The sequence below is a fragment of the Electrophorus electricus genome, chromosome 7 (genome assembly GCF_013358815.1).
Source record: "Electrophorus electricus isolate fEleEle1 chromosome 7, fEleEle1.pri, whole genome shotgun sequence".
Classification (NCBI taxonomy): domain Eukaryota; kingdom Metazoa; phylum Chordata; class Actinopteri; order Gymnotiformes; family Gymnotidae; genus Electrophorus; species Electrophorus electricus.
The window spans coordinates 10,846,819-10,873,181 of NC_049541.1; the positions used below are offsets into that span (position 1 = coordinate 10,846,819).

General features: G+C 42.9%; 1 protein-coding gene across 1 annotated transcript in view; it reads right to left on the reverse strand.

Moving 5' to 3' along the window:
• Positions 1–26,363, reverse strand: part of trhde.2 (thyrotropin releasing hormone degrading enzyme, tandem duplicate 2) — a 142,846-nt gene that overhangs the window by 39,634 nt on the left and 76,849 nt on the right. The window contains exons 7-9 of the mRNA XM_026997268.2: positions 18,933–19,070; positions 17,167–17,232; positions 5,025–5,090 (exon numbers count right to left, since the gene is read on the reverse strand). Coding sequence (XP_026853069.2) covers positions 5,025–5,090; positions 17,167–17,232; positions 18,933–19,070 — 270 coding nt within the window. The remainder of the gene's footprint in view (positions 1–5,024; positions 5,091–17,166; positions 17,233–18,932; positions 19,071–26,363) is intronic.

Genomic DNA, 26,363 nt, shown 5'->3' on the forward strand with positions numbered 1-26,363 from the left:
GCACATACTACACTACATAATGGTGTAGTTACACTGTAACACTGGCTATGTATAGAGGTACATGACTAATGAGTAAAATGGCAAAGGTTGCATTTAAGTAATATTTACTAAAGGTTTAAAAATTATAAGCAATACTGTATGTCATGTGCATTTTATACACACACACACACACACACACACACACACACACACACACACACACACACACACCACAGTGTCCCCACTGCTGTTCTGCATAGGCCTGAATTTTCTCAGTCGGAGCAGATACAGTGAAGTGTTGGGAGCTGAACTACCATCTGCCACATCCTCCACCTTGATGAACAGAAAGAGACAAGGACTCACTTATCCACCTGACCGGGGCCTAGGAATGTCATTCAGGCTGGAGCAGTGTGGTCAGGACAAAGGAAATTAGACTTCCACAAGGGAGTAGAAAAGACCCTGAGGGCGGCTACAACAACCTGGCGATTCTGATAGTAGATGGTGGATAAAATGCAGAAAACAGCAGTGGTAATAATAGAGAGGAATGGAGAGAACACGGAGGGTTAACACCAAGGTTGTCCCAGTGGTGATAAGAGTGCTTGGAGCTCTGACCCCTAAGCTGGAGGACTGACTCCAAGAGATCTCAGGAATAACATCAGTGTCAGTCCAAAGGAGTGTAATCCTAGAAAAAGCGAAAACACTGTGCTGCACCCTCACACTCCCAAACCTCTGATCCTTTAAGTCCTGTATGTTACCAGGTGAGGCCTTCATCAGACTTGTTTTTCCAGCATGTCCCACACATGCTCAGTTGGCTTGAGACCTGTGGAACGTGGAGGCCAAGTCAACGCCTTGAACCATTTGTCATTTTCTTCAAACCATTTCTCATAAACCTTTGCGGCGTGCCAGGGCGCATTATCCTGGCGAAAGAGGCCACAGCCGTTATATGTTGCCATGAAGGGGTTTATTTAGTCTGCATCAATGTTTAGGTAGATGGCACATGTCAGTCTCCCAGTAGAACATTGTCCAGAACATCACACTGCCTCTCGTGTATTTCCCATAGTGCATCCTGGCACCACCTCTTCCCCTGATCATCCACGCGATGGAAAAGAAAACAGGATCCCTCACACCAGGCCACCTTCTTCCACGGTCCAGTTCTGATGCTCACGTGCCCATAGTAGCTGCTTTCGGCGGTGGACAGAGCGCCACTGGCACTCGGACCGGTTTGCGGCTACACAGCAGTGTACGCAGCAGGCTTCGAGGCGCCGTACGCTCCGACACATTTCTGTGACAGCCAGTGTGAACCCTTTTCTCTGGAGAGTCTGACCAGGCGGGCTAGCCGACAAGACCCGCCGTTTCGGAGACGATCACCCAGCCGTCCCAATTTGGCCGTCGTCAAAGTCACTCAGATCCTTACGTGTGCCCATTTTTCCTGCTTCCAACACAGAACAAATATCACAAGACGCAACCAAGCAACAGATTGCCTCACCCTCCCGTGATTCTGCCATATGCCGAGCTTTCACATCAATAATAATTCAGTTTTTGTAATCTGAAAGGATGCCACGCACAAGGCTGCAAATTGCCCACCCCACTCACAAAATGACATGGCTAATCTGAGTGTGGGGAGGCTTGGTTAGTCACCTCTCTAAAAACACCCAACGATCCGGAGACAAGTACCTTATTGATTTACTTTCAATTTGCAAGTTACCATATAATTTGTTCATGAACAAACTGCATAGCAAACAAACAGAAGTCCCTTGCTCTTGATTAGGAGGCGTTCAGTTCGAATTAACGACATGGGACAAAGCTTTAGTGAGTTGTGGGTGCAGGCGTAAGCTTTAGAAAACCTCGTACTCTGTGTGTACTAGGTCTCTTATCAGTGTTATATAAACATAGTCCCCAGTAATATGGAAAGCGGATTATTCTGTCCTGCTATTATCTGGCTTCACCTACACAAATGGGCTTGTATGAATAAGTTATTAATGCTGAAATCACCTCAGCTGCTCCTCCACCTCCAACCTTACCAAAACCCTGCCAGATTGGGAATGTGCACTTGCGCAAAAGAATAACCACAAAAAATACATAACAATAAATAAATAAACACGGCAGCATTGCTGTATCTGCCTTCTGCACAACATTTCAACAAAACTGCAGTGTATCTGTTGCGTCGGGAGTCTGGCACATTACCTGTTGTGCGAGTTGTCCATGTATTGAAATGTTGGTGAAAAATGCCTCAATATATTCTGGATTTGCAGTTGTGTGTGAGTTTCATTACATCATTATATCCACTGTTACTCCAGTAAAGACCCGCTTTCTTCACGCTGGCCAGAACTTCCTGCGCATGGACCAGAAATCCGCTGCACTCCGTGGGCCGGGGGGAGGCAGATACACAGCTATCAGCCTCGGTTGCGGGGGTCTCTAAAAGCATGCTGGGTGGGTGATGGTGCTTCCACCCGCCACACCTACAACTGTAAGGGTGGGGGCGTCGCTGCAGCGCAGCCGCCTGCTACGCCCGATTCTCTGAGATTTCTTAACCGCACAGCAGACACCTTTCATTAGTCCTTAGCCGCAGATCCAGCAGAGTGCGGTGGAACTGCTGTTTTCTCTTTGCACATTTGTGGGAGAGGAGAGTGCTAACGAAATCACATAGATTATAGCACTCTGCTGCCGTGAAATTCTCCCCTTTTCCCGCCATCTGCGTCTGCGTCACTGGTCTAAACACACACGCACGCACGCACGCACATACCAGGCTCTGCTTTTCATTCCCATGTTTTGGGTAATAATGGGGATATTTTAGTGATCGGTTGAGATGGCCTGTCAATCATTTGCCCGGTCTGATTCTGTGCAGAGATGGGGCAATTACCCTCCTGGATAGAAACCCCAGCCTACTGGATATCACAAATACAATTCAGAAAAGTTGTCCAATAGAACTTTTAAACATTTCATTTGAGCTTTTTCTTTCCAAATCAAAAGGTTTCTGTTAACACGACGCCATGAGATGCTTTCAACATCCCTTCCTCAGCTTTGCCTCGTTTCTGTCCCCTGCCGTCCGGTGAAGTGTGTAATTTCATGTCAGAGGTAGACAGAGTTTTATGTATGAAATTGGGAAAGGATCGCCCTGGTGTACCGTTTCCTTGGCAGAAAGCGCCTGTACAGGGGTGCTCTGGGAGTGTGCAGATTGGCAGGGTGAAGTGGGGGCAGGAGACGAAGCACTCTGTCAGAGTCCCTCATACTGAACACATTCACTCGGGCAGGTCAGTCGAGCATGGAAACTTCTCTTAGTCACAGTAAACAGGATACCGTGCCCACTCTGGACGGGGGGGGGGGTAAAGTCAAACAAAACGAAGCGAGGGTCTGGAGGTAGAGCACAGTAGAACCGAGTCAGCCGTAGACCTCTGGGGGGGGGGGGGGGGTACTAAGAGTGGAGAGTGAGATGCGCTCGGGTTGATGAGATGTTTTTGATTTTTTGTGGTTAGTGATAAAAATAGCTCCTCAGTGATTTGGTCAGTGAGTATTAACAAGGAACCTCCTGGGGACGAGCTTTCAGAATACAGTGCCGCAGACTGCCTCACTGGGCGATGACTCACGGTGCGCTTAGAGTGGAACTCTCCTGCACCACTTCCTCTCAGGCATGACGAGCAACACAGACCTGCCCTAACGATCATTTTCCGAGAGGCTGACTTTATTTATTTTTTTTTTTAGCCAGCCACAATGCCATGCAGAAATAATTAAAGGGAGCGTAGGCTGGCCCGACTGCTGGTGGCAGGCTCGACTAAAGCCTTTGTGGCACTAAGAGCAAGAAGATTATTGCCGCAAATTGGATTTTGCAAAGAGCTAACGAATGTGCTGCGTATCCATACTCATTAAATGACGGCCTGTCAGGGGCTCTAACGCTATTATATTCGTCAGTGCGGTGAACACGGGCGATCAGCACGGAGGACTCCTGGCCAAAGCCCTTCACATGCATTGAGAGTCGAATCAGTTTAGCTCACAGAGTAGATGGTGGGGGGGGAGTTTCGTATCTAAATCCACTTACCGCTGACAATCACCTATAAAGATGCTAATAACTATCAGACATCCCCGCTGTTTCGTTAAATGGATCAAAACTTTCCAGACCACACTTTGTGAAAGCAATCTCATTAAGATGACGTTCTCCCCGAGATTAGCGCAGGGCGCTACCGGCGGGGACTATCACGCGTCTTTCTGGACTGTGACAGCCTCTGATCTACCTGACTAGCTTCGCTCTGCTCGAGCAGACAAAAAAGTAGCATGTATTGCAACTTGGGGCTGGAAACAGATGGACTTGATAATCTGGCTCCATAATTCAGAGGAGTGAAATTCCCCGAACTTGCCTTGGAGGGAAACGGAAGTGCCGTGTCCAAGACGCAAATACACCTGGCTTGTTTTGCCTCAGGAAAAGTGTGAGCACCCATGCCCACCTTAATGCGAACAGGAGTGTTTGTGCTTTCACCGAGCAAACCCTCAGATTATCTTTTTCTAATAGTTAAACCCCAGGCCAGATCTGGGTCCCAGTGATGGGCAGGCCATATAACTCCACTAACACCATTTGGTCTAGGGTTAGAAATAGTCTGCTGGGATGTGACACCCGTGATCTCCATCCCTGATCATGAAAGTTATGGTCATAGAGTTTGCCAGACTTCTATTTATTTATTTATTTATTTATTTATTTATTTATTTATTTATTTATTTATTCACTGTCCTGGCTCTGCATGAATGTTCCACAGTGTTGGCTGTGAAGACGAAAGAAAAAGGTGGAGATACTTATTTGGGAAAATAAATCATCATAAATTCATGGAAAGTGTGTGTGTGTGTGTGTGTGTGTGTGTGTGTGTGTGTGTGTGTGTGTGTGTGCATGCAAGGACAGTTAACCTACATACTGCAATGGCTGTGTAACACTGCTTCTCCAGGAGACTGAGAGGGGTATAAATAGTTTGGGCACCCACAATTTCATACCTCCTCTCTCTAGCCGCCCTGCTTTAGGCCTGGGGGCAAATCATAAAAATGCTACTGTATGATCGGAATCTTACCTCAGAAAACTTGTTCCACAAGTCATTCCTGGCTGCATTTCCATACATGTGTGTCATTAAGTAATCCTGCAAAAAAACACAAGAGGGGGTGAGGTTTACCATCTCAGCAGAAGATGCATAAATAAAACAGATTCTGGAGGCTTGACTAGAACCATCCAGTCAATTCCATAGTTAATCCTTCCGATTTAGAAGCAGCGCACTGTATGCAAATTGAGAGCAGCTGTTTGGGTGTGATTGGCTGTCAGTTCAAGAAGGACAATCAGAAGGCCAATTAGAAGCTCAGTTTGGATAGGGGACTTTGCAGATGAATTAAATAATCTAAATTAAACCAAACTTTCGAAATGTTTGAATGACAAATTCATGGGGAAGAAATAAATTATTGGCTCTACCAAAAAAGAACATACTTGGAGGACACAGAGTTAAGGAAAGTCAACAAAATACTTCATGAAAGAGTTCTGGGAGGAAAAAAAGATTGAAAACAAACAATCTTTAACTGAAAACCTGCCTGTGAATTGGAAATAATGAGTTCCCAGTAGCCTTCTGTGCAGAATCACGATTAACGGAATATGACGGAGTGTCTCCACTTCAGAAACAAGATAAATCTCACAGAAATGGGGCTATCGTGTCTTTAAACATCCTATACAGGTGAGGCAATAACACCCTGGAGGCCTTTGGTACACTTATATCACACTTAACCCAGAAAGAGCTCCTGCCACGTATTACAAAGGGAACAACCGAAACACTATTCTGTTTCTGGCTCCACTATCCTTAGAATGTGATAAAAATCCTTCAGGACAATTCGGAGCCTGAAAGCTCATCTGATACCACAATCAAGAACACAGGTGCACTCTACTTCTCTTTCTCTTACACACACACACAGACACAGACACACAAAATGATATAGTTCCTCAATAGCCCCTCAGTGTCTGAAAATGACAAACGCTTCAACAAAACCTTTTCTTAGATAAAACCCATTTTTGCTCCCTAGCCCCCACTATTGAATGACCACCCACCACCATGCGACTCAGACCTCAATGACAGCCCCACAGTTCAGCAGCCATGACACGTTCCTCCTGCCTCTCGTCTTCCCATCACACCACCTTTCAGCAGTTTGTCGCAGCTCCGCCCGGGCTGCCAGAACGCCAGAGGCTGCGCTGACGTCCAAGGCTCGCGGGGGTCAGCCTCACGGACGTGACCCGGCTCGTCCACCCTCGGCTCCCAGAAGGTTCACGCCACATAAATGTCAACTTAATGCCTGGCCATGTCTGCACGGAGAGGATGAATCTGTCCCTCTGTGTCCCCATTTCTCTCACTTTCTCCCTGTGTCTCTGTCGCCCCATGTCTCTCTCTGCTGACCACAGCCTGCAGGCTAAATGACCATGAGGTTGATTCTTGCCCCTGGTCAGGCTGCCAAAGCCTGTTATTGTCATTTTGACTGTGATGCTTTTTGCAAGGGGCTGGTTATAAAAATAAACCTCTCCAATTTAGAGTTCACTCCGGTATACCATGGTCTTAACACACACACACACACACACACACACACACACACACACACATACACACAGGTATATAAATGGTATAGATCTAAGGAGAACCAAGGAGAACAATAATAATATCGGTATCAAGGAAGTAATTAATTCTACTGTTAGTACTTCACAAACAAAAGGATTTCTTTTAGCAACAACTGCAGCCTAAACACCACTTAGAGAACATTTCCTTAGCTATTTTATTCCAACAAATCCCACTGTCACTGCCAATCATAATTATCACAGCTGCACCCGAGCATATCCTGTTTTCCCAGTGCCGGCTTCAAACAGTGGGGTACTGCTGTTTACGGATCCTGCAGTGGACTCTCTGAGATTCACTCACTGAATTGGAATCCTCTTATCTGTTGGGAAAAGGGGGAACAAGCTAGTGGGCTGATATGCATACATTTGCATAGCAACAAGGGACCACCCAGAGCCATTTTTTTTTTATGTGTGTGTGTGTGTGTGTGTGTGTGCGCGTGCGTGCGTTTCCATTCGTGTGTGTGTGTATTGACATTTTCCAGTGTACACGGCCTCGTCGAATCTTTTAATGAGGAGCCTCTGCTACAGCTGCTGTTCTGTGACCAGAAGCTCAGTGCAAATACTGACAAACACACACACACACGAAGAGAGCTAGACATAGAGAGAGATAGAGAGACTGAGGGTGACATTTTTGATGTACTCAGCAGGGATCAGCATGTATGTAATTTATTTACAGTGCGATTAGAAGCAAGAAGGCATTCTCATATTTCCTTATGACATTCCCTAGGATAGACCTGTATCTTGAATGCTACTTAATCAGATATTACAGCAACATTTGGCCCAAGCCCATGATTCAGCACATTCTGGTCGCTTAGAGATGAAAATCAAAAGATTGATCGCAGTATCCAAGTAATTGTCTTGGAACTGAAACAAGAATTTTCTGCAAGCATCTCTGACACAAGAGTGTGAGTACATCATAAATAATTCATTAGTCATCCTCCTAAATGAGTTCCTTCCAAACAGATTTAAAGAGAAATATGTATACACTTCTCTCAATATGAAAGTAATTTTGAGACTATTGAGCTAGACCTTTTGGCAGGGTGCTCCATTCATCTATTCTCTGCATTAATCACCAGAAAAGCGAGACGAAGAGACGGGGGGGGGTTCTGAAAGATGAACATGCAGAGATGCAGAGAAAGAGAGCAGGAGGAGGGTAGGAGGGAGAGAGATGGAGAGAGAGATAAAGAGGGTAGGGGAGAGAGAGAGAAGCCTCAAAGGGGAACAAAAATGAAAGTTAGAGAGTACCATGGCATGTCATTTCTCAAGCAGACGAGAAAGGAGTACAGAGAGAGGTAAGGACAGTGAGATTTAATGCTGACCGCCCGCGCTTCACACTACTTCATCATGTTTGCAGATTGAATGAAGGCCTATCTGGCTATTCCGGCTGTATCTGGAGCACGGATCCACCTGGAGCACTCATGCACAGGGCTGACTCGCCTTGCCCCTGGTCCAGGTATCGGCTTGAACCTCGCCTCGTCCTTTCACCGGGCACTGTCGGCGTGGGCCGCCGGAGAAGCAGCGTTGGTGGCAGACATCCCCTTCCCCTTGCGGAGTGCGACGCGTGGTCGCCGGAGGAGCGGTCGGGAAGGGGGCGGAGCTTTGAACACGGATAAAACCGCACGACTGTTTTAGAGCCAATCGGTCTCCGTTTTTGACTCCCACGGTGCACCTTGTAAAGTAAAGTCACCCGCCACTTAGCGCCCATCCCCTGGCTGTTGGCGGGCGTCACACCTGCCTTGCGCAAGCATCTGGCCCGTTGCGCTTGCATAGCATGGGGTGAGCTAATGGAGGTCGTGGAGTCGAGCAGAGTCCACCATGTGCACGCACTTGAGCACGCAATGCACACGGACGCAGGCCGGCGCGCGAGTGTCTGCTCGGTTTAATTATGCAGAAAATGGAGAGGAATGGTGAGTAGGGGAGAGAGGGAGAGAGAGAGAGAGAGAGAGAGAGAGAGAGAGATGACAGAAGGAGAGGGAGGCAGGAGTGAGAGGGAGGAAAGAGTGAGACAGAATAAATGTCAAGAACCTGTAGGTTCAGAGAACGGATGGATGGCCTCTTAGGTATAAAAATCATGTTGGGTAATTTACATTTTTCCCAATTTTCAGATTGTCTTAGAACTGTGGAGCTCTGGGGAGGTGGGGCAGAGCCGTAATTTCTACGCATACTGTTTTGGAGGCGAAGTTTTCATGTCTACAGTTTGTAGTTCACAAAACTCAGATGGTTCTCAAAGCTTTGAAACACCCAGAACTGAGGAAAAAAGAGCAAGTAATTTCTCGCTTAAAGACCTGTGACAATGCATGAGCATTGACTATTTATGCTGACAGGCTAGAAAAATACAGGAAATCCACAATCCACTACCCAACGTTTTAGATATATAACTAAAATAGAGGAGGGAAAACAGACAAGGAAATGTACTAAAGGTACAGAAGACAGTAAACTGTACTTCCTGGAATTAGACTATGAAAATCCATTCTAGTTTCATGCAGCAGAGGTAAAGTAGCACGGTCTGTTTGATTTGATGAAATCTGATGTCAGAGCCCTTATCAAACTATGCTTATGTACTCCACAGGAGTTTTTAACAAACCTCATATCTCTACAGTGAATCAAACTGTTCATTTTGAAAGCCCACCTTGAGGTTCATCCCATTAAAGAATGTATTACTAAACTTTAGCATTGGTTTTCATGGGGTGAATGTATTACTAAACTTTAATATGGGTTTTCATGGGGTGGCTGTTTAGTCTACAGTGGAAAAAAGGCTCTTGGAACAGATACAATGAGTAAGGTCTCCAATTCCAGTATGTACTGTACACGGAAAATACACAAATCTAAACCTGTAATGTGTGTATAAATAATGAATACACCAATGTAGCTGTGTCTCTCAGGAGCAAAACGGAACAGAAAAACAATACATTTTAAATACTTTCTTCATTAGTGAAAATGTGACTAGTGTTAAAATAAACAAACCAACACTTACAACATACAAAGCAGACCAACGCATTGGGGAGTTTTTCATTTTCCCCATCTCGCCTGTTTCCCTAACTGCACGAAATTGCATTAGCCAGAAAGCAATCCGTTAAGACAACGCAATGACCCAAGCCATTTCCGTCCCCTCGCCAGGAATGTGAAAGGTGATGGGTCCTCAACCTCCCTGTGACAGGTGAGACTTGAATCTTGAACAAAGCAGGGACAAGCAGGTATGCTCCACACACGTGGTTTGGCGCCGTAGCCTGGATCATTACCGCGGTTTCACTGAATGCATGCTGATTACGGCATCATTGCAGAGGAAAGAATTCTTTATACTGTAGCGTTTTCTTTTCTTTTCCTTTTTTTAATGGAACCTCAAAAGGCTTTCTAAAAAATTGCTTTTGAACCATGCTGTGATAATACAGGCTACATCCGGGCGGTCGCAGGCAGGAGCCATTAGGCTAACAGTTCCTACACGCTGCGGCCATGCCATTTATTTATGCAGTAATAATCTGTCCCAGTGTCACTGGAAATGAATAGCTAGCGTTTCTGTTAGCAGTTAATGATATTCTAAAGCTATAGAGCCAAATTCATAAAAACCTACCGCCAGATTTAATTTGACTATAGCAAATAGCACTGCACTGACATGTTCCCTATTCATAAATGTGGATTGCTGGCTTATTTTTCCGTTGTGCTACCGCTTTTTTGTCCTAATTTGCATATGACAGTGATTCGGACAGAAGAAAGCTTCGCAAAAAATAACACATGAAACTGTCCAATGATAAATGGATTCTGTTCTCAAACAATATGCACAAAAATCAGTCTCCTTACCCTCACACCTCACCACCTACATGACGGTTAAATTACTTTTTAGGTTTGTAAGTCTAATAAAACAGTATAAAACAGAATGTAAAAATACATCTGACAGAATTATAGATGTGAAGTAGTCAGAGTTTATTTGGAAATATGTATTACACTAGACTCCCACATGGATTTCACATGCTTGCTAAAATGCCATTTTTGTATCTATAACAGATTAGATCTTCAGGGAAGTGCCAGGGCACACATCTATTGAAGTCTTTAGTGAAGAAGGTATTTTCATGGCATCTGATTTTCATTTATTCAGTGACCATGAATTTATATATATATATATATATATATGTATATGTATTACTTTTTACGTATATTTTTGTTATTGCTCTCCAATCAGTTGTTCACTATAAATCAAATAGGATATACTGGCCATATATACTCTGAAGACAATTGTTATTGGTCCTGCAGTAAATGAACTGGTTAATAATGGTTATGTATATGTGTCCAGCCCCACACCTCCCGTCTCACCCTGTTTTGAAAACCAAATGCAGTCTCCCTATCTTAAGACTTCGAGTCATTGCAGCTGTGTATTTTCCACACTGGTTAGTTACAAATGCATTAAATATTTATCTGGCAGTTTTCTGCGTACCGCTTGTTTCACGACTTGGTTGCTTAGTCATTGGTGTATTGGCATGGTTCTTCAATACGGATGATAATATGTTGATTTTGACCTGCTTTAACCCCAGGCATAGGTGAATTATCAGCACCGTGTTGCACATTTTACGTGGTGTAGTGTGGCTCCTGTGAAGTTTTATGAATCTGGCCCACAATCTTGCTACATTTGCTCAGCACTGCAAAATTCTTCGGTGGATGCGCGTAAATAGATGTCTTGTTTTTACTAGCATGTGGGTGTTTGTGGAGAGATCATGTGCTCAGTAGTTTTCTGCCATAGCTACCCCATGTAGGGGTAATCTCCTGAAGACTTCATGTAGGAGGAGTGAAGGTTTTAGCATTATTCAAATAGCATATGGCATCTCCCGAACTGATCACCTCTCTCCTCCGTCAAAAGCATTATGAGATTTGGCATCTGCTCACGTCAGAAGCACTAGTAGTGAGATAAGCCGAGATCTCGAAAGCTGGCCGACAATCCTCCCTTTCTCTCCTGCTCTCTCACTCATTCTCTTCCTTTCCACAGCCATACAGAACAGGTGGTGTTGCCAGAGTCGCTCTAACATGACAAACAGCACAACAAAGACCGACCGGCTCCTGAGCCCCGGCGTTAAAGAACATCCTTAATTCCCGCGACCTGAGCTCATCTGCTGAGTGCGAGACACGCGATCGGGAACAGCACAGGGCAAAACTGGATGTGTTTGTTTTTCTGAAGTTAAAAAACAGTTCAAGGAGAAGCAAAGGTGGATGTTCTTTTTTTTTAAATAGTTGAAACACGCATCTGTATAGAGTTTTAGCCTATTGTCATGAGACTGTGGGTCTCACTGTGGGTGATAGCGCATGGCACATTTGGGAGTCCAAGAGCAAATAATTGGCCCTGCTCTCCGGGTGGGAAGGACAAACTAATTTCCCCTTCCATTTCTTAACTAAAATGATGCCAGCAATTTTGGGCAGATCATGCAGTTAAAACATCTCAGATTATCCAGCGACATTATAAGAAGAGCACCTTGAAAAGGGGTGTAAGCTGTATTCACATGAGGAAGCGTTTGTTAGCCTCTCAGTCTGCCAGGCTGGCATTAGGCCCCTGGTACCGGGGTTACACCTAGATCACAGTGGGAAGTGGCAGCGGCTAAAAGGGGGAGAAAAGTTGGGTAAAGAAAAAAATAGGAAAGGAAATGGTTCAAACAGAAAGGGCGTTTAAAATCACTTGGTGCTTTCTACTCTGTACTAGTCTCTAGCTGAGTCATTTTTACAGACATTGGACACTATACACCTGCTAGAGCAGCAGGGTTATGGGTTTGATTCCCAGGAAGCACACGTACCATGTCTGCTAAATGCTGTATATGTTTGTTCTGAGTTGAACATGTTTAGCAGTGAAATGCAGATTAGTTTTCTGATGTAGATCACTAAATGGATGACGTCTGAGAAGAGCAAGGTTAGAAAGGGTGTGTCAGACCTGCTGAAGCTCCAATTGGTCAAGAGAGTGAGATCTCTGGCAGAGGGCCAGTGGGTGGTGTCTCAGCAGTACAGTGGTAAAGCTAGAACTACAGTTTTCCCTGAGCCCCACTTGTTCTCCGAGTTCTCCGTCCAATAGGCTTGCCCCCCTCAGCGAGAAGCCTGTTGAATGTGCTCGGGGAATAGGCAATCAGCATGTGAAAATAGCTTCTCCTTTAGGGGCATTAGCAGCACTTAGCTATATACCGGGAGCCAAGGTGCTGGATATAACAGGAAATCTGAAGATATCAGCTAACCGTAGGTTTAGTTGTAGTTATTCAAGTAGGTGCTAATGACATTCGCCTGCAGCAATCCGAAGTTAAAGAATAATATTAAAAAGGTGTTTAAATTAGCCCGGGTGATGTCGTCTGCAGTAGTACACTCTGGCCTCATCCCAGTGCAACTTGGCGACGAAACCAACAATGTGATATGGTCACTAAACTGTTTGATGTCCAAGAGCAGTTCAGAAAACAATACAGGCTTAATGAACTATATTAAAGGGCAAGCCTGTTTCATAGCGCTTCGTGGGAGGGTGGTGCTCTCATTTCTCATAGCATAGGGGCCAGGCTTTTAGATAGAACAGACAGCCACTGATGAACTGGGATGAAGGCCGGGAGGCAGACAAACCCAACTGCTCGTCTACTAGCTGCCTTGAGATGCCACTTAGGTCCCATTCCGTTGAGACCAATTTCTCAAGTCAAAGAAAAAAAAATTCATTTCAGAAAACCTCGCAAAGTTAGTGCTAGCAAAATAATAAACAAATTACTTTAATCAATTTGTGATGACAGTATCTTTGACCTAAAATTAACAGTTTTAATATAAGATTTCTCAGATCAAAAGCTGTCCTTGAATACAATGTAACGATTGACGTTTTGATCAGGCTTGCAGAAACGTGGATCAGATCAGAAGATTTGTATTTTAATGAAGCTATATCCACAGGGTACAAAAATATACACAGGCCTCATTTAAATGGCAGAGGGGAAGGCACCCTCTATAACAATGCCCTAGGTGTTCATCTGAAAACAGGTTACAAGCTGTCTTTGAATGTTTCTGTCTGAAAATGAAAGATTTGGCTACAAATCTTCTCATTGTCACTAATTACTATTCATAGACCACCACAGCCGTACTGTTAGCTCTTACAGGAATTGGCTGAATCCTGTCAATGATCATCTGTATCATTTTGATATAGCACTGGGCTCGCTGAGAACAGCACTGGTTTTACTCTGGTTATTCACTATTTCGGTTTTACACAGAACATAATGGGATCTACTCAACAGCAATCATACACTTGGCATAATTTTGACTTGGTGTCAACACGAATAGCACAATGTTCTCCCTCAGACTACAGTCATCTCTGATCATTACCTTGTCTCATTTGAACTTCATCTTAATTACAGTATATGTTCATCCACTCACAGTGGTGCATAATTCTATTAACAACCTTTCAGTTTTGTCAGCTGCGTTTAGCTCACCAGCTAATTCCCCTGAGATGGATAATATAAAACCAATAAACCAGACAAGAACTAGACAAGAACCAAAAAAAGCAACAGTGACTTTTTTTGATAATTATAATACTAATAATTTATACTGTTAATGATTTGTCTATTAATCCAAACAAAATCTGATACACAACCAATGAAGACTCTAAGCCACACGTAATTATAGCCGAGTGGTTGTAATTTTTTTACTCTAAAAAAAGTTAAAATGATTTCCTCCAAATTTTTCATTTTTGTTCATCCAATTCCTACAAAGCCACTGAAAAAAAAAATGTTACCAGAAACAATCAATCCTCTTCAAACAATAGGAAACTCTTATAGCCAAAAAACCTTTATGGTAGCGGTAACCAAGCCTCTGACGAAGAAATGTAATCTCAATCTCTGTGAACTATTTCAAATTCTCCTTTTATATGTAGGGTTTTGGAGATTACTGTGTGAGCTAAACTCACACTTGCATATGAATCACATACACAATAAATTTCAGTCTGCATATAGGCCATAACATAATACAGAGTCCTAATTCTTGGCCTTAAAGATGTTAAAAACTAACTGTGTAAATTAATGCTAAATATCAATATCCTTTCTATTGTACCAGATACAACTGTCAAAAACCTTTGCCTCAAAATTGATTCTGACCTGACCTCTGATGCAACATAGACAATATTACTAAGATAATCATCTTTCATCTTACTGCAAAATGAAAAAGTGTACTTCACATGGAGCTGAAAAATGAATTCTAGTTTTTATTACCTCAAGATTGGACTAATACCCCATTAAACAGATGTCACAGTAAGTAAACAAGCTTCAGTGAGTCCAGAGGCTTGGCTGCTAGAATCCATACAAAAAAAAATCCCTGAAAGTTTGACCATGGTACTCCAACATTATCAGCACTACACCTGCTGCCTGTCAAAATCTGTATTGATTACACAGTTTTGCAGCTGATGTATAAAGCGCTAAATGACCTTCTCGTCAGTACTTGTGTGAGCTCCCAAGGTACCCATTATCTATTATCTCTGTCTAGAACTGTGTGGAAGTCAATTTTCGCGGCAAAGCGCCTCAGCTTTGGAATAACCTTTCAGTCAGTGTTTGTGACACAGTCTCAGTTTTTAAATATTGCTTGAAAACTTATTTGTTTAGTCCTGAGATTGTAAATGAGTCTTCCTGTTACTATAAATGGTGCAGACCTTGGGGTTCGTGGACATTTGTGGGCTGCTCTTGTGCGTTCACACAGGTTGCTTGATGCTGGAGCAGAGCGGAGCTGATGTCTCAGGAAGCCCTTTTGCACCTGTGCAGCCTTCAGTGTCTCCCATTTGAGGTCGTCTGTTCTAGCTGTCTGTCGCAGTCTCTGCTGCACTCTGCTGCTCACGTGCATCTGTCCAGTGCGTTTCCAAACAGAGCTAACTAGCTGTAACTTCTCCTCCTGTCTGTCCTGGCACTGCTGCAAGCCTGACCCTGAAGGAGACTCCGTCCGCTGGACCAGCGTGGCCACCATTCGGCCGCCAGCATGCGCCGCTGACCCTCCAGCTGTGCCCGATATGCTCATCCGCATGTGCCGCTGACCCTCCTGATGAGACTGACAACTGTTACGGGGCGTCATGGAGACTTTAGTGAATAACTCATCACCACCTCCCTGAGAAGTCCTGCTAGAGTGTGTTTAGATGTTTCTTGTTCAGATTCAAACTAGAACTCAGTTGTTCTCACTGATGAAGCTGAATACTCCTACCTATCGATCACTCTCACTTGGCTTCTTTGTCTATTCTTGTATATTTCATTAGTCATTTCTTAACTCTCTATTCATAGCTACAGAATACTGCAATAAGCAACTTTATTGATTTCGTGATATGACTTTGACAAGAAGACGGTGGCTTCCCCTTCTACACCTTGGTCCCTCTCAAGGCTTCTTCCTCTAGCTCATCGGGGACTTTTCTTACCACTGTCGTCTCTAACGTGCTCATTTAATGCTTGGACCCAGATTTTCTGTAAAGCTGCTTTCTGTAAAGCCGATCTGTAACAATGCCTGTGGTTAAAAAAAAAAAGAAGGAAAAAAAGCGCTATACAAATGTATTTGAATCTGAATTTAAAAAGGAAGTTAGGCAGAACAGCCATCCACGTCCCCGAAAATCATCCCAACCCATCTCTACAATTGTCCCGCTATTTGGGAAAAATGAGCCTGGGCGAAAAGCATGTCCCCCCTGCATCAACGTGCCCCGAACACGGATGCGTTTAATAAAGCCTGCCAGCCTGCTCTTCTCCGTCTATAGCGCAGCCACTGGCTCGCCGCAATCATCACGTGTGGGTGTGAAAAGTAACGATGTGGCAGTGTTTTCTTCTCGCCGCACGAGAAGCATACGTGGCAGAAACATTAACTCCATGTAGGTTGTGAACTCAGCAACTGTGGTGAATGCCGCATGTCAGGTAGCCCGATTTTCTTTTCGGCTCCGCTGCTGTCTTGAGCGTTAACTTCGGCACACGTGACGGCAAAACGCTTCATGTCTCATGTAAAGTAGATGGCTGCGTTACAGCCAAGGAGGCACTAAAAACCAACGTGAGAAACTCACATTAGCGCCAGGGAATGAGACGTCGCCAGTCAGTAAACGGGAAGGCGATTAAAAAAAATGAAGGTATCATTTAAAAAAACATCTTTGTAAGAAAGTTTCATTTTCTGAGATCTTAAGGCTAATAGAAAAGTGCAGGAGAAAAAAATGTGACTGTTGGATTTTAAAATCCTGAAAGAATAAAGTTAACAGATTTTATATATATATGTATGTATGTATGTATGTATGTATGTATGTATGTATGTATGCTATATATATATGTGTGTGTGTGTGTGTGTGTGTGTGTGTGTGTGTGTGTGTGTGTGTATGTCTATATATATATATGTGTGTGTGTGTGTGTGTGTGTGTGTGTGTGTGTGTGTGTGTGTGTGTATGTCTATATATATATGTGTGTGTGTGTGTGTGTGTGTGTGTGTGTATGTGTGTATGTCTATATATATATATATATATATATATATATATATATATATATATATATGTGTGTGTGTGTGTGTGTGTGTGTGTGTGTGTGTGTGTGTGTGTGTGTGTGTGTCTATATATATATATATATAAAGAAGAAAGAGAGAGATGGTTGATTGCTTACATTGAGGCCTCGCTGGAATACAGGCTGTCCCATGACATTGGCCAGCATGCGGATGAGAGCTGCTCCCTGCACGCCAACACACAGACATGCCATCATGACCTCCAGTTCATTAGCAATGATACTCATATCATCCTTCCAATAAAACAAGGCCTTCCTGTCATTCATCTGTTAATTTAGCACTGAAGCCTTTACAGAGAGCACCTGGACGCACTCACTCATTCCCACTCCATATGTTTGCAGGTACAGGGTAAGAGAAATGTCACCTAAGAACATGCTTTTTAAAGCAAAGGCATGATTTAGTAATAGTTAAGAATGTGCAATTGAGTTTGTTTTCCCATATTTTTAGATGCATAATTCAGAAGAGAGAGATTGCAGTTTGTTTCGTTTATTTTCTATTTTTTTGAATGACTCGAGTATACTGTTTAAAGGTTAAAAAAAATAACAGATCGTTACTTTTTTAATATGCAGCACTGGATATCAAACAGGGCTGTCAAGTGTCCCACACTGTTTCTGTGGCTGCATCCGTTCAGCAGACATGGGGACATTGACAGCTTGCATTGTTATGGGTCCCTATCTGATTTCAGTCCTTGAGTCCTGCTATCAGACAAATATCACGTCCTCGTAGCGCTCCAGGGGGCCACGTCATTCCCAGCGAGTGTGCAGTTTGAGGCTCTGTGAAGTCATGCAGAGGGAGATAAGGGAATCTGTCTGACTATCTCTCCGCCCTGAGACGGGCGCAGAGAGTGACACCTCGGGACCAGCGGGAGTGAGAGAAGGTGGGATTTTCACTTTGACTGACACCTGGAAGGACCACTGACAGGGAGTCTAAGGGCACGGGAGAAATACAAGGGTAGACTACAGACTTTACTTATGTCAGAATGGACTGTCTGATAAAGAGATGACAAAGAGCTTGAAAGAATACCATTAAAAAGAACAGCTGTCATTCTGATAAAACAGAGGGCAAAAAGGTAGCTAAAGAAGGGCTGTAGGTTGCACCCGGTATGGTTTTAACTTGATTTTGCATATTTTGGTATATCACTTGTATGCTACACAAAATGTATTGAATTTTAAAGAAAGGGAGGCTCTCTCTCTCTCTCTCTCTCTCTCTCTCTCTCTCTCTGTGTGTGTGTGTGTGTAGGTGTGCGTGTCTAAGTGAGAGGGCATGTGTGAGCATGTTTGAAAGATAGAGAGAGCAGGAGAGACAGAGAAAGAGGGGTGATTAAAAATATTTAAGCCAAACTGTTTTTGTATATCTGTTCCCTGAAGCCAGTGGCTTATTTTTTTATTCAAACCATTCCTCTCACTCATTCATATAAAAATCCACTCTTTTAATTGAACTATTTTTCTTTGGTATCTGCAGGGGGATACACAAAATGAAAATGATTTCATTTAGAATTCCTGGATGATTAATTCATAACTCCTTAGAGTACGTGAAACATTAGAGTAACCCCAGGTGTTCAACCCAGCCAAACAAAAATTAGTTTTATTGAAAAAACCGGTAGCAAAGCCCATCTACAGGTCACATATAGAGAGAGCCAGCATAGAAAATGGCGACCCTCTCTTAATTAATCTTTTCTTTAACGTTCAGGTGTGCTGCTGGTTTTGTATGTGGCCCCTGTTCCCACGGCAGCCGTGCATAAATACCGGCCGTGTCAGAAAAGCACACGGTAGAAACTGGGGAAAAAAACATTACATCGATGTTTAAAACTATGAAACCATATTCTGCCAAACTGAGGTGAACGACAACATGCAGGAGAGACCCTTGCCTTCTTGTAGGCGATCCAGTCGAAAACTCGGTCGATGTCGGCTGCTTCAAACACCTCCTGGGAGATGGGATGGGAACTAGCCAACCCATCGAGCAGCATCACCTCGTGAAGAACGTCAGTGAGGAATCTTTGCTTTTCCTGCCAAGCATACAGGCAGAAAGGTGAAAGCTTCACACCACTACATGTTGCACTTTACATGACGGGAATGTGCGTTTACTGTCACGAAATCTTTCTTTCACTGTTTTCGTTTTACCCCCTTTTAATGCTGATCGAGAAGATCCAACACAAAACACATAAAACCTCAACTTGCATAGACCTGCAGAGACTGGACTGTATATAAAGACCTGGAACCTCAACCTGCATAGACCTGCAGAGACTGGACCGGATATGAAGACCTGAAACCTCAATCTGCAGAGACTGGACCGAATATAAAGACCTACACCCTCAACCTGCTTAGAGCTCAGCGGTTAAGGTACTTGACTTATAATCAGAAGGTAGCTGGTTCAAGCCCCATCACTGCCAATGTGCTGCTTTTGGACACCTGAGCAAGACCCTTAACCCTCAATTGCTGAAGTTGTACTCATTCATATTTGTAAGTTGCTTTGGATAAGACTGTCAGCTAAATGTAATATGAAGACCTGGAACCTCAACCTACATAGACTTGAGCAGATATAAAGACCTGGACTAAGGTCTTAGGCCACAAAATGGAAAAAAAAGTCTAAATATTTGTTTAAACAACAAAAAAGGTGTCTCCATGATTAACTTCTTTTGACGGCTTTTATTTATGTTTTTCCCAAGTGTTCCCACACAGTTTGAGTTATGCTGAAGGTGGGGCTCTGTAGTGCCCAGACTGTCAAGTGTTCAGAAATAATTCCTAACTATGCATGGGCAAAATGTTCATGCTGAAAGATTTGCCATGCTTCAACTCCCCATCATTGAGTTATTCTAGTGAGCTCACAAGATATCAACATTAAAATGCAAAAAGTCTTCCTTATTTTGATTTGATTAATGGTTATCTGTATTAGGATTTATGTATGAAGTGCATGTACATGCAAGTAAACACACACTGGCCAGATAAACAGCTTATAAATTCCTGGGTGGCATAAGATATTGTAAATCTAACTAGTCAACTCTGGAATGCAGAATGCAGCGCTCATGGATGTAGGATAGCCTGAGAGAGTGAGTTTCAGCTAACCTTGGTTCAGCGCAGAAATAACATAGCTGAAGGAATTCAGCATGCTGAAAAATAAAGCAATTCACAATGGCATGTCTGCATTTGCAGAGATAAATGCCTGTGTGTGTGTGTGTGTGTGTGTGTGTGTGTGTGTGTGTGTGTGTGTGTGTGTGTGTGTGTGTGTGTGTGTGAGAGAGAGAGTGCGCATGCGCCCAGGGCTGTATTTTCTCTACTATATATAGTCCCATATGAGATTTTACAATAAGACCAATACAGTATATAATTATAATTATAATTTGCACTTTCTAAGATAGATTTTAATATTCTACAGGAACCTCAAAGAGTTGCTGTCCTCTCTGGCTTAAGAAATGGGGAATTGCCATTTGTGAATATGAACAACAAGAGGACAAAGGCAGATGTTCAAAACAAGTTTGTATTTAAGATGTTGATGGTTTATTAAACCTTGCCTGAGCTATTATGAATAATTCCTGGCCACTAGAGGCTTTGTAGTTAAAAAAGTTTCCAGTTTAAAACATTAATCCCAGGGAGGATGTGGGGGAATAAATTAGAGGGAGAGAAAAAAAACTGGCGACAAATCTGGAAGTCTCAAGTCCCACAGCACTGTTTTTGAAGATTACCGTTATGATTCTGGGAGTCAAATATCCAACTAAAGTAGACTAATTTGCTAAAGAAATGGATAATGTATTGTGTTCCACACCATAAACTACAATAGACATCTGTAAAATACTAATTTTGGAGATAGCTTTCATAGAACAACAGAATACCTACTGTACCTGACTCACAGAAACCTACAGTCTAGTTTTTTTAAATAATCATTATGAAACCATACATTCTTACAGGCTCAGAATGGTCAACTTTGACATCATACTTAATTTTTTTAATATTCCTTTGTTGTAAACATTTAACATAGCCTCTAAATCTTTTGTAGGTCAGACTAGGGACACCAACTCAAGGATTTCCCTATGCTGGCATCTGGACAGTCGAATAAACTTCCCCTGCCTGTGTGTACAGTCCCAGACTGAAGACACACATCCTCAAAAGGCACTTAAATAACCTCTAACCTTGCACCTAGTAATGTTAATCATAAAACATTACAATAAATGTCACACACAATTAATACAAAACTGACTCCCTGACTTTAATAAGGCTGTAGTTTGAGGGCGTGCTTAGATGCTGGCCTTTTTGCATCAGCATATGGAGAGATTCTATGGAGGCAACAAGGTACTTCTGTAACTCACACTGGACAAAAACATTTGCTAAATGCTGTTGGCATAAATGCAAATAAACTATTCTTAGAAATTCATCTTTTTCACTTAGCTTCACTGTCTCAAAACAGAAAAAAAAAAATTCTGAGTAATGTTGGTACAGAAAGCGAATCAATACCGCAAATGTTCACATAGTGAGATTCAAAAATTGATCTGTGTTTGTTGGGAAGTTTCTTGCTATATTTCTATATTACATAATGTTAGAGAACTATCCAATGGTGCCGGATTGAATAAAGGAGATATGTGTTATCAATCATCCGTTTTCTATTACTAAAAGAAACAGCTAAGCTAATGTAGGGTGAAATTACTTACAATGGAATTACGTCTATGGTACAATTACCTTTGGATAACTCCGTGGTATAATGGGAAATGTGAATCACTTAATGAGCCATCGCAAAATGTAGGATTTTTTTTCAACCCGATTTTTCATAAGAACACCAGTGATACAAACAGAAAGGTTTGTGTGCTACCTCTTCGAAACTATGACAATAATGTTACTATATAGCAAGCAAACAAAATCAGCTAACTCTTCAAACAACTGATGATCCCATTTTTAAATGTTTGACTATAAAAAATGATTAAAAACTCCATTAATATGTAGAAGTCCTAAACTTTCTGTGAAGATGCTTAACATCATGAGAGGGGCCTAGAAATAAGTGTGCTTGGGACGTACCACTACAGGATGTCTGGGACGGACTGCTAAAGGATGTCTGGGATGGACCTCTAAAGGATGTATGGGACGGACCTCTACAGGATGTATGGGACGGACCTCTACAAAATGTCTAGGATGGTCCTCTAGACAATGTCTGACATGGACCTCTACACAATGTCTGGTGTCCAGGCGATGGGTGGAGACTGAACTCTGTTGCGTGGGTGATCACCAGAAGTATGGTTGTATCTTCCAGAAATTCTACAATATAACACGTAGCTGCTTTTACAACTGACTAAATGCCATTGATAAATATTTTAACTCTTAATTAGGGTACAACTTTATTGCAATTGGGACCTCATAATGTGATAAGAATTCTGTGAGCATCAGTAGTGGGAAACCACATTTAAAAAAATATTTATATCACTCCACCTTATTCACTTTTGACCTACTAATGACAAAATAAAAACAAACCACTAACAGTAATGCCACAAAATAATACAGCATAAGCTACATAAACACAGGTAACAGAACTGTGATATTATTGCAATAATAAACTCGAGGCCAGGCGCCACTATGAGATGCTGGCTGTGGCCGACATGTGCCAGGATCTGATGGTACAGTACTGCCTCATGCAATTTACTGCAGAACTCTGAATGAGCCGGAGGTGCTTGCACTTATCAAATAGGAAAATTAGTAATAAAATATAACTAGCTATTAAAACACAACTTCGTGAAAAAAACTCTACCCCGCGTCTAATGTTATGCTGTAAACAGTGGCATATCAGTGCTACGTGCGTTTGTCACAATTCTGTAACGAACTGAATGGATAAGTTGGGGGACGTTATATAATTCTAATAATTAGATACCACCACACCGAGTCCTGTATCGACATTGGGATTGAGTACCATTTCCTGGTGAAATTGAGAAGAATCTTTCCGACGATTCCGGAGGCGTGTCTTCTGTTTCTTCCTCTGGCAGTGGTGGCGGAAGAGGTATAGGATATGGCGGGTGGAGGTATGGATGGATGCCACCGCGGAGGAAGGTGTAGCTGCTGATATAGGTCAACAATTGCTCTATATTGATTAGCTGCCTACACATTCTTTGCCGGTCTGTCCCATCTCGTCTTGCATGGTCGTTGCTGTGGTGATCTCCTGCGTCTACATGCATGTGTTGTGGAAGGTAACAATAAAGTCACCCAGCACACCTCCAGCCCAAAAAAACACTGCTGCATTCGTTCAGAATGTTCACCCAAAAAACCCCTGAGGCCATTTCATCACAAATGGTGCATGTACAATCAGTCGTGTCCTGCTGATCTACCAGAGTATACAGACGTCAATAAACTGATATAATCTTTGCATAAATTCTAAGATACGCAATGCTTTTATTCCCATTTAACACATTTTTTGCTCTAAATGAGATACCTTGGCTGCAGCGCTCAAACTATTCCCTGCCCAGCTGTGTCCTTTTAAAGACAAGCTTTATAAACAATGCAGCAGCCAAAGTAGAAATGTTATATGGCATGGCAGAATTATGTGGGGTTATTACCGAACAAAGTTTGGAATTATAGTGCATCTGCAGTGGACAAGTCTACATTCATGCCGTTAACCTGTGCTGCTTAACGCAGTGGGCAAAGCAAGGAATTAAAGTGATAGGAAAGAATATACAAAGAGACAGAGAGACATAAAGAGACACACGTGGCATTTGATGAGTGAGAGAGAGAAAGTGAGAGGGACAAGAAGACAAAAAGAATCAGATAGTGAGGAGGAAAATGAGAGAGGGAATTGAAAAATAAAAAAGAGAAGACCGTGAAAGAGAAAAGAATGTGGTGTTCTTTGTCGAGGCAGGTCTGAAGTCACATAAATCAATAGTAAAATTAGTGTCATTAAAAGAGTCCCATCTGGAGTGAACATGGTCTTCTCAGGGTGTTTACATCCTATATTTCATTTATAGTCCTGCTTATTGACATCAGTCCCTCCACATCCCCCTAAAAGCCTTTAAAGTGCTATCCAGCAGACATGGGACCCAAACCAATCAATCGGCAAACGGAGGCATTGACACCGCGCCAGCCTTGCAGCTCCCTGCACCAGCTCCGGTGGTTGCGTAGAAAGAAAAATTAATGTTCAAGTGGCGCTGTTACACACGGGGAGGAATTCACAAACAGACCCAGGGACTGTATGAGCAGCTACGCCCTCCTGTGCTGTGGCACGCATCCGTACCTCCGCCCGCTGCATCCTATACCTCCACCACCCTCACCGCCAGGGCAGAAACAAAAGGCACACAACTGTCGGAAACACAACCCCCTCAGCCGAAGTGTCTCAGAACACAAGCCTGGTACTGTGTGCAGGTTCTATTTAAGGGAGCACACTTGTGGAAGTAAATACCTACATATTCTCTGTTATTGTTCAAATTTTATTTGCACTCCATCCCATCCATCATACTTGGAGGGTTGTAGTTAGGGGTTGTAGCCTTGTGCACCAAGTCTGTTCCCTTTTTATTCATTTAACTGAGTTGGACCTACCCAAAGCTGATCTGTATTTTTGGGTGCGACTTTTTGCGTTTATTCTACATGGAGCTATTGGTTATGGGGCTTGATGCTGAAAACCTCCTTAATCTCATGTGTTGTGTTTACCTAACAACCATTACCCCCCATCCCCCACCCCCCCACCCCGCTGGCCAATGGTATGGTCCATATGGCCATTGTTGGTGGCCTGGTGAAGTGTAGCGATCAAAGCTGCGCAGATGTGACAGACACAATCAGTCCCTGAAATGAGCCGAAATGGGGTTCTCTGCTTGGTTAACACTCCACAACCAAGGTGGCTAAGGGCAGGTAAAAAATATTAGAACAGACATTGTGTGTGTGTGTGTGTGTGTGTATGAATGTATTTATCTCTTTGTGGGGACCTGTGCCCATAGGAAAACAATAACGCTTTGCAGGGATATTGACTGTAACAAAATGTATTTTAAACAAAAATCAAATAAAAGGGCCAAAAAGACAATTTAATTATTGAGGTTATAGTCGGGGTTGGTTTTAGGTAGACAAAGCGTTATTTAGCTAATGTTACAGTGAATGGAATGTCAATGGTAATGCACAACACATATAGTAATAGTAGTGTGCATGTGTGTGTGTGTGTGTGGGAGGGGGTACCTGCAATTTATAGCCTACTACTTAGTTTATTTCTTATATCTCACCAGGGAGGCTTTCTTAGCCAAAAGCGATACATTAAGGTTTGTGAGAGAGCAATGAAGAATGTGAAGACTGTGGATAACTGGCAGGGACAACGAGAGGAAGAAAGAACAAGCAGCACTTGATCAGAGCTCCAAGAAGACGTGCAGCGGCAGAAAAACTTACCATGCAAACACCTTGCAGCCGCCTGGAGCATGTCCGCTCCGAACCGTGCCGTTTAAATCAGAAAATAGCAGCCTACAGCACGTGGGATAACGATGGAAGCCGAGCTACCATTACGACTCCTCATTCAGGCGGAAAGCTTTTGGCCATGGCCAGCGCTGAAATAGCTCATCAGGTTTTGTTATGCTGATGACCGGCCTACTTACTGATTTTCTTGAGTTGCGCCCCGAGCGCTTTTTTTCTTCGAGTTGTGCGTGTTGAGAGCCTCTTCGCTGCATGCGCTACTGCTTTCCCCGGTCCTGAGATATTATCATGCTAATGACTAGCTCTGTTCTATTCTGTTTCTACAAAACAGATTTTGGTGGAGGCAAAGTTTGTTCTCATAGTGCAGCATCTGGGATTTTGCTTTATCCTGTTGTTTAGTAAGGTTTGTGTGACATTTGAATAATGTCACTATCTTGATAGTTGTGGAACTTGCTATGCTACTATAATGGTAATGCTTGACCCTGTCTGAAATAATTTAATACCTAGTTATGTCCAAGGATAAGCTTTAAGAACTTCATTTGGAGACCTAATTTGTTAATAAGCAGTATTTAGCAATGTATAAATCAAAATATATGAATTACCAAATTGTAAATTCATTAATAAGCCATATATAATAGTTGGACAATTAGGACAACTGCTAAGGGATGATGTTTTAAGCATTTATAAATGTCTACAGATGGTTTATGAGCAAGTTGGCCATGTGTTATGAATGTTTAATACATTCTATAGGCAGTGTGAGCTTCAACTAAAGATATTTTTTTTAAAACTCAACAGTAGAACATGCTGCCACTCACGCCGGTTTCCATGACAACGCACCGGCCAGTGTCCAGGACTCCTGACAGCTTTATGGCGTAAAAGATGCTGTTTCGCGGTCCTCCTAATTGCCTGCCATTCTGCTTGCACTAATGATTTAACAGCAGCTGCGACAG